This window comes from Condylura cristata, unplaced genomic scaffold (assembly GCF_000260355.1).
Source record: "Condylura cristata isolate star-nosed mole 26May11 unplaced genomic scaffold, ConCri1.0 scaffold00003, whole genome shotgun sequence".
NCBI lineage: Eukaryota > Metazoa > Chordata > Mammalia > Eulipotyphla > Talpidae > Condylura > Condylura cristata.
The window spans coordinates 9,120,651-9,129,782 of record NW_004567104.1 but is presented as its reverse complement, the minus strand read 5'-3'; the positions used below and the strand labels follow the sequence as shown (position 1 = coordinate 9,129,782).

The 9,132-nt window shown below is 39.3% G+C and overlaps 1 protein-coding gene across 1 annotated transcript in view; it reads left to right on the top strand.

Annotated features, from left to right (window-relative positions):
- The first annotated feature begins 5,340 nt into the window (after positions 1-5,340).
- SLC2A2 (solute carrier family 2 (facilitated glucose transporter), member 2) overlaps positions 5,341-9,132 on the top strand; it is a 31,544-nt gene continuing 27,752 nt past the window's right edge. Inside the window, exon 1 of the mRNA XM_004675387.1 lies at positions 5,341-5,355. Within this exon, the coding sequence (XP_004675444.1) occupies positions 5,341-5,355 (15 nt within the window). The remainder of the gene's footprint in view (positions 5,356-9,132) is intronic.

Sequence of the window (9,132 nt, the reverse complement as noted above, 5' to 3'; positions counted from 1 at the left end):
TCTGTAAGAATGGTCTATATTTAAAACACCAGAAATAAGTCCTGAGGTGAGTGTGGAGAAAACGGAACCCTCTTTCAATGTTACTTGGAATGTAGAATGGTCCAGCCCCTATAAAAAGCAGTGTGGAGGCAAAAATCAACTCGAAGTGGATTAAAGACCTAGACATAAGAACGGAAAGCATAAAATACCTAGAAGCAAAGATGGGTCAAACACTACACGACATACACTTCAGCGACATCTTTAAAGACAGAGCACCCAACGCCACAATAGTGAAGGCAAAGATAAATAGATGGGACTACATCAAGCTAAAGAGCTTCTGTACAGCAAAAGAGACATTACTAAAAACAAACAGAAAGATCACTAATTGGGAAAACATTTTCTCACACAAAAGTAGCGATAAAGGACTGATCACAAAAATATACGGAGAACTGATGAAACTCAACAAAAATAAAGTCAACAACCCCATCAAAAAATGGGCAGTAGAGCTAAAAAGACACTTCTCCAAAGAGGAAATGCAGATGGCCAACAGGCATATGAAAAAATGCTCAACATCACTCGTAATAAGGGAGATGCAAATTAAAACCACAATGAGATACCATCTCACCCCAGTGAGAATAGCACATCTTCAAACAACTAGCAACAACAAATGTTGGCAAGGAAAGGAACTCTCCTGCATTGCTGGTGGGAATGCAAACTAGTACAACCACTATGGAAAACTGCTTGGAGGTTCCTCAAACTGCTAAACATGGAGCTTCCCTAAGACCCAGCAATCCCACTCCTAGGTATCTACCCAAAAGACACAAAAACACTGATTGAAAAAGATACCTGCACCCCCATGTTTATTGCTGCTTTATTTACAATTGGAAAAACATGGAAGCAGCCCAAATGCCCAAAAGTAGATGACTGGATTAGAAAGATGTGGTACATATATACAATGGAATATTACTCAGCAACCAAAAAAGAGAAACACATGTCTTTTGCAGCAACTTGGATGGAGCTGGAAAAGATCATGCTTAGTGAGATAAGCCAGAAAGAGAAAGAAAAATACCGGATGGTTTCACTCATAGCAGGAGTATAATGGACCAGGCGAGAAAATAACAAAAATAATGAACAACCATATACCAGAGACATTCTGTGGGGGTGGAGTGGGGAATGGGATCAAAAACGGGGGGTGGGGGAGAAAGGAGGGAAATGCACGGGACTATGGTGGTGGCACAGGGGTGATTTGATGATGGGAAACCCACGGGGATTACAATCGAGATGGAAAAAAAAAAATGTGCAAAATGATGTAAAAATAAACTTTGTAATAAATAAAAAAAACTCATTTCATTAGCATATAGTGACTTCTGATAAATAAAATGATATTCTCCATAAACAAAAAACAAAGAAACAAAAAAGCAGTGTGGAGGCTCCTTCAGTGATTAAAAATGGATCTGCCATAGAACACAGCAATTTCACTCTGAAGTGGAGGGAAAATAAAATAACCACAGAGGGTAGCAGAGAAAGGTTTTCTTCTTCTGTGATAGTTTGGGAAATGAGTTTTGTCTTGGAAAAGGGGTTAAAACAGGAAATACCTTTAGGAATTGTTTGTTTAATACTTTCACCTTGTATTTAAACCAGACTCAATTAGCAAAGGCAACATAAGGATAATGGGTGTCCCAGACAGAAAAGAGATAGAAGGAAATGGAAAACCTATTCAAAGAAATAATAGCTGAGAACTTCCCAAGCCTGGGAAATGAATGAAATCTACAAGTCCATGAAGCTAACAGAATATCTGTTTATCCAAATGTAAAGAGATCTATACGAAGACAAAACAAATTTAGTGAAACTACCAAGAATCCAAGGCAAAGAAAGCATATCAAAAAAAGGCTGGAATAGAAGAGGAAGCAGCAAGGATGTGTAGGAAAAGTAACTTCCTACACTGCTGGTAGAAATAAAAATTAGTCTAACCACTATGGAAAGCTGTGTGGAGTTTCCTTAGACTACTAAAAGTGGAACTTCCATGTTACCCAGCAATCCCATTCCTAGGGATCTACCCAAAAGAGACAAAAACATTTATCCAAAGGTTACAAGCACATCTATGTTTATTGCAGCATTATTTATACCAGGTAAGACTTGGAAACAACTTAAATGCCCCAAAATAGATGACTAGGCCAAAAAGATGTGGTACATATACATAATGGGTACTATTCAGAAAAAAAAAAAGACAATCTAATGCCTTTCGCATTTAGGCATGGATGGAGCGAGAAGGAAGTATGCTCAGAGAAATAATGCAGAAAGGAAAAGAGAAATATCGGATGGTCTTGCTTATAGGAAGAATAGAGGAGAACTAAATAAGGGATGGAGTGGGGGGAAATGACAATTAAAACAACAAAAATAATCAGACAACTAAGGGGAAGGGAGAGAGATCAAAACAAGGGTGGTAATGGCACCAGGGACTAAGGTGAACTGGTGATGAGAATTCTTTGGGGACTACATCTGATGTAAAATCTATACAAAAAAAGATATTAAATTTTTAAAAACTGGACTGAGGTTTTGAATCACTTTGAAGGGTGATTGGAAGCCTTTGGGGGTCTTTTAAGTTAATGATGTAATAATGTGTGTTTCATTTATAAATTAAAAATGGTGGTCTGCTTTGCTCAAAAGTAAGTATAAGCCAAGATTGGGAGGCTGTCACACTGAGGGAAGCTGGTGGCTGGACCAGAATATCTGTTGAGAAGGTGAAAGGCGGCAGGCCACCTCGGGCTCACATTTGACTCAGAATTGTGAAAACTTGCTTTCCTTCAGGGACTAGAACTGCTGAACTGCCCCCACACTCTCCTGAGTGCTAGCGGCGTGGTGCATGCCTGTGTGCTTGGCTCACTTTGAACTCACTGGATTCAAAGATTCCCAGGCATGGCCTTTGTGCTCCTACACCTCACCCAATCGATCAGGGAGGGCTGCCGCATACTCAGATGGCTGCTTTTCTTTCCTCGAATTTGCAGAAACTAATAAACAAAAATCCCCACTAAAGTCTCATTTTTACCTAGGGAAGGATAATAATGGAGGTGGGGGGCATGTGTGGGGGGGTGGGTAAAGAGGCTCTCTTTTCTGTCCTAGGAAACTGGACACCTAGAGCTATACGTATCTACAAGAAGATTAAATTAATCAAGAATTATCAGAGTTGACCTGAGGGTTCAAAAGTGTGAAGCCAAAAGAGCACAGGGCAGGTTTTTCCCCGTCCAGCGGGGATTTCTGGGAGATTCTGGGCACCGGGGCAGATCTCTGAGTGGATCCAGGCGGGAGGGCAAAAGTCGCGCTACAGCTTTACTTTCCGACCCACCCCGCCCCCACCGCAGCCAAGGACCAGCGGACGCCAGGGTGCACCCTGACAGCTACTCCTCCTGGGCGCGCCCGCAAACTCTCCTAAGAGACCGACCTGAAATAACCATTTCCCGAAGGTTAAATAAACCCTTCAAGGCACTCGCTGTGACTCGACCCGTCCACCCCGGCCCGGAAATAAATTTTCAGACCATCCTTAGGTAGTGTAGAGCTAACTCAGTTCTCAGCAAAGGGTAGAGCAAGAGAGCTGTTGGCCAAACTGGAAGAAGCTGGTCTGGAAGACTGAAGGTCCTGCGGTCGCGGGCTGGCGGGAGGCAGGGCTCCATGCAAAGTGATCTCCCCGCGGGCGCGCGCTGCTCACTCACTCACCTAAAGACTCACCTCCCTTTACACTCCAGGCCTATTTTGGTCTTTTAAAAGGCATTCCACGAAGTTTGGTGAATAACAGAGGGTGACAATCTATTTTGACAGCCACAAAGACGCTTCCCTACCGTGCCTGGTCCTTGGAAAATGACTGCTAAGGAATCTTGCCCTGATTACAGAGGCTTTAATCATTGAGCATCTGGTTCTCCCGCTGAAATTGCTGTCAGTGAGGGTACCTGCTTCAAAGTCTAGTTTCAAAGCTGTTCCCCAAAGTTTGGTTCAACAACGGAGAGCAGCACCTCGGGAGAGCAGCACCTCATGTTTGAACAAGTTAAACCATATAAAATGCTGCGAGAAGCACCTGGCACCCACCAACGACTCAATAAAAACTATTGTTGCCAATAATATTCGTTCAAGCCGTTTCCCTAAGAAATTACTGTGTCGTGTTTTTGTATTTACGATGGTGTCTCTTTGTACATTGTGAACTTCTGTGTTTTATTTCTCTTATGCATCTGAGAGCCAGAGGCTCTGTTGAGCTCAATACTAGTCAGTGATTCAAACAGAATGACAAAGATCACAGAAATAGAAAAAGGATGCTGAAATAAATGACAAATGAAATCTGGGTCTCCTTTACCTCTTCACTATCTACTGTTTACTTTGTTACTGTCTTCACAGCATCCAGCCATTTTTTTTTTTTGCTTGGTCCCTGACATTGCTGGGAACAGGATCCAGCTAGTCAGCAAGCAAAATTCAAAATCAATTTTGATATCAGCTGCCACCCCCCCCCAAGATTGGGGCATCATATGGTCACACAGAAAGCCATGTGAGCAGATTTATTTGTGAATTTATTATCTTCAAGTGCCACTACCCAAACACTGAACCAGTATAACAGTGAAAAGAACTACCATTTGCTGAGCACTGAGTACATTGTGCTTAAGACATTTTTCTGGGCTATCATACTTTTTTCATCACATCATTTTGGACCATTTGAGTTTTCTTTTTAGCTATTGTAGAGCAATGAGTTTTTCTTTTTAGCCATCCATCTCCTATCTTTTGCACTCTTCCCTTCCTGTTTTGACCCCTCTCACTCCTCCCCTGCCAAGTGTCTCAGATCTATGGTCAGCTTTATGCTTAAGATTTTCATAATTACTTCCTGCATTTAATCCGCTTTACAAGATAGTATGATTTGTTATTATCATCTTACCAGGTTAAAAATGAAACAACTAAGGCATAGAAAAATGATGGGGGGCTACTCCCTGAAGATCCCAGCACAGTGAAGTCTTAAAATTTAAACCCATGTTCATAATTCTCCAAAGCTGACCAGTCAAGCAGACTATGGCGACTCTGCCCAGGTCAAAAGCACAAAGACCACAGTGCCCATTCTCTGTGGACAAGAATGCATAGCGTCTCCTGTGCCTCGGTCTCTGGTCATTCCCACACACAACATAGCAGCTGAGGCAACCAGTTATTGATTGGATTTCTACGGATATTCATCCTCTGTTAAGATTAGACTTGGACTTTTAGGCTTTGCTCCTCCTCCACCTCTCCTGTAATATGTAACTAGAAGCCTGGAGAAAGACAGGCAAGGCTGGTCAGCTGCTCTGAGCTGCACTCACTCAAGAACCTGGAATAAGAGGAGGACTCCCAACCTACAGAATGACAAAAGATAAGGTAAAACAGCATTGTGTTCATTTTGAATCTGGCTTTGAGGAAAAGAATAGAGCATCAATTCAACTCAGTCAGCATATGGAGGATTTGGGGACTTTGCTGTCACAGATCAAAGCTACTTCACTTTCCTTGGTCAGTTAACAGTTCATTTGACTGTTAAGAAAATCATATTTGTTACTCAGTAATTGGGTTTTTAAGGCTATTTGCCCTATTTTCTGACTAGTGAATCTGTATAATCAAATCACTGAAGGAATGTACAAACAAGAGTAGATTAATCTGAATCCATGTAATCATGAAAACCAGTGGGAAATCTTCAAAAATGTCAGTGAATAAAAAATCACTGGTGACTAAGATGAATTGACAGTTAAATTAACAAGTGATATTAGATTCTAGAAAGAAAAAGAAAAGTCTAAGAAACAACATGAGACAGGATATGTTGAAAATGGGTTGTATATTAGATAAGATTACTGCCTCTGTTGCATTCTTAGGTAAAATAATGGCATTTATATTTGGAGGAAAATGTCTTTGCTCTTAATGAGTTAAAGTATTTAGGGGTAAAGTGACACACATATCTGCAACTTATTTTGAAACGATTCGGCCAAAACCACACACACACACACGTGTGTGTGTGTGCGGAAAGGTATAGTTGTTCCTTATAGGTTTCCAACTAAACACACTGTCCCCTGAACACAAAAGCATTGGTAAACTTTGTCCCTGTTAGAGTAGGAATTCAGATTGTGATCAGTGTAATTTACTCTGCTATGCATTCCTTCATGACACTAAGTGACAAGGTGGAAGCAAGGGCTTTATAGTCTGTCGCTTGGATTTGGGATCTGATGATCTACTTAACAACTGTGAGACCAGGGATCTTATAATGACCTGAGGGTCTAAATGACCTCAGGTTCTTGCAGTGTGACAATGTAAAATCTTAAAACATGAAATCTAATGGACATACAGAAATTATAATAGTTGTTTACAATATGGGAGAATTTATATAAGATGATATCAGAAAGACTCAGGTAAACATAATAATACTAACACTTATATATTAATATACTGTGCATTTAAAGAATGGTGAGGAGTCATGGTTTCCTATTATAACCCAGGAGAAAGCTAAAGTAGATAGAATTTTAAAGAAAATTTAAAGACAATACTAACTTAATAGCTATACAGATAGTATGTAGATTTGGCTAACAGCGTAAAAGTAGTATACAAGTAGCAGAAGTTGGAAGATCCTGATAAAGGAAAGGGATTGTGCATGCTGTGGTGCCTGGCACTCAGCAGATGCTCAAGCTTCATTTAGAAGTATCATTTAATCCATTGGGAAAGATTTGAAATTGTGTTGTAAGACTTTTCTTGAGAACCAAGAAATGACCTAATAATCGACTCTAGAAAGAAAGAGACAGTATTCTGTCTTTGTAAACTCACACTGAAGGAAGTGGAAAAGCCTGGTTCTGGGAGTCAGGAGAATCTGGATATTCCCAAAAATGTGTAGCATAACTAGAAAAGGGACTTGGAACTCTTTTTTTTTTTTTAATGAGAAATGAAGAGATCATTTTTATGCCCTATCTGCTCATTGTTTCACTCAGTAATAGAATAATGGGTTTTCATTATTTTATTTTTATTTATTATTTTCTTACAACATTGTTCATTTTTGGACAGTATTTGATTTCTCCCCTCAGGTGTAGTCCCTGTAGTTCTCCCACCACCACAGCACCTGTGATCTGTCACCACAGTCCCTTGTGCTCTTCCTTCCCCTGTTTTGACTCCTCCCCCTTCTCCTCCCCTGCTGTATGCCTCAGATCTTTTTTCTGACTCTTTGTTGAGTTTCTGTATATTCCAAATATAAATGAAACTATCCCATGTCTACCTTTTTCCTTTTGACGTTTTTGCTTCATGTATTCAAAAAAAAAAAATGAAGACATTAGACTAGATTCCATTACTCTTTATGATTCCTCACAGGTTGAAATTTCTGTGGTTTGAGAGAAATCAAATTGGATGCCAAATCACTTGAGTGTGGGCATTTGGAGGTATGAATTAAAGGAAAGGGTATAAATTTCTTCTAAGTCAATTGTTAGCTGCTGAAAATCTGTTTTTGTGTTTAGCAACTAGAGTTTCGAAACATCAGTTCTGGGTCCCAATATCAGCACACCCATTACTTACCAGCTGCATATTGGTGTACCACTTAATTTTCTCTCAACTCCAGTTTCCTTGACTATAATATGGAGATAATTTCATGTGCTTTGTAGTACTCTTGTGAGGATAATTACGGTATATGCAAAGATTACAGGTGGCTTTTTGACAGGAGTGACGAATGAAATGAAAGTGATATGATTAAAGAAGCAATTGCTTTATTGTTCTTCACTATAGGGAAACTATGTTATAGATCTTATTTAGTCTTCAAAATAATCCTATGTAGTAAACTATTCTTATACTCCTATGGTGGACAAAGAAACTGAAGCTCAGGGGTGTTAAGAAGTGTGATGGGACTGGATCCTAAGGTTTTCTGACTCCCAAGTATATTTATTTTGATCAAAGGACTCCATTTAACTTGTTTACCACAAAATAAACATCATATTTGTTAAGGTTCAGTCATTTGCCTGTTCCACATTTGTTCAGGAGCACATTTCTAATTGAGGATGGTCTGAAAGTATTGGATATGGAACCTAATTTCCCTAACTTAAAATTATTAAGCTTAACTCAAAGTAGTCATTCTGAAAATGCAGGCTTAATGTTTGCAGTCTATAAAGAGTTTAAAAGACTTGATGACTTAAATGGACTTTAGAGCTCTCTTTTTTTTTCCTTTCTGAATCAGTGTTCCCATGTGTAAAATGACAATAATAATTCTTGCCTAAGGATTATTGTGAGAACAAGCAAAACATATGGAACCCAGAGCCTGGGTAGTGTAAATTCCTCTCTAAATTCTCAGGTTTCATTAACACCTAGTTATCATCCCTTGAATCAGCCTCTTACACATTGCATTAAATGGATGAGGCTAATTGATGGGGTAATTCAGATTTAGTAGTTTTGAGAATTTTTTTCTCTCATAAACACAACTTTCTCAGAGCAAATCTAGTACCACACAACATGGATGGCTGACTATAAATGTTTTCTGCTTTTGCTTAGCAAATGGAAAAGAAAAGCTAGGAAACAAAGAGCCAGTTGAAGATGCAATTCAGAGAGGAAATTAAACCTGAAAAAAAAAAAAGGAGTTAAACCGGGAAAAAGGGAAATGCAATCAAAATAGCTTCAGGCAGTTTCATATTTGAAACAGTCACTTTATTTGGGAAATTCAAGTGACATGCTCAAATTTGATGAGATTGGTTTTTTTTCTGAACTGGGTGAAATCTATTTCAGAAAATTAAAGTGGGGAACTGCAGGGGCTCAATGGCAGGAATAGAACCACGTATGAAAAAGAAGCTAGGAAAACCAGACCACTAGGACTTTAAAAACACTCCATGATTATAAACTAAAAATTCTATCTCTTTCACTGTTGCTATTCTTGTTATCCCTGTAACTTGAGAAATTGCTCTTAGAGGCAGATCCCATATTTCTATAGTAATGACTTAGAGTGATTTGATTGGAATGTAATGGAGCGAGAGCCCTGGAGAACTTCTACTTCTGAAAATTAGCTTTCATTTTTATCAAAGCAATGAAGAAACAGCTGACACTGCAATGATTTAGATTGTGTATTTAGAGTGGTGGGGGAAGAGGTTGAAGGACATTATGGGAGACCAAATCTACTGCAGCCACCACTTTACCCCTACTTTTTTTTTTTTT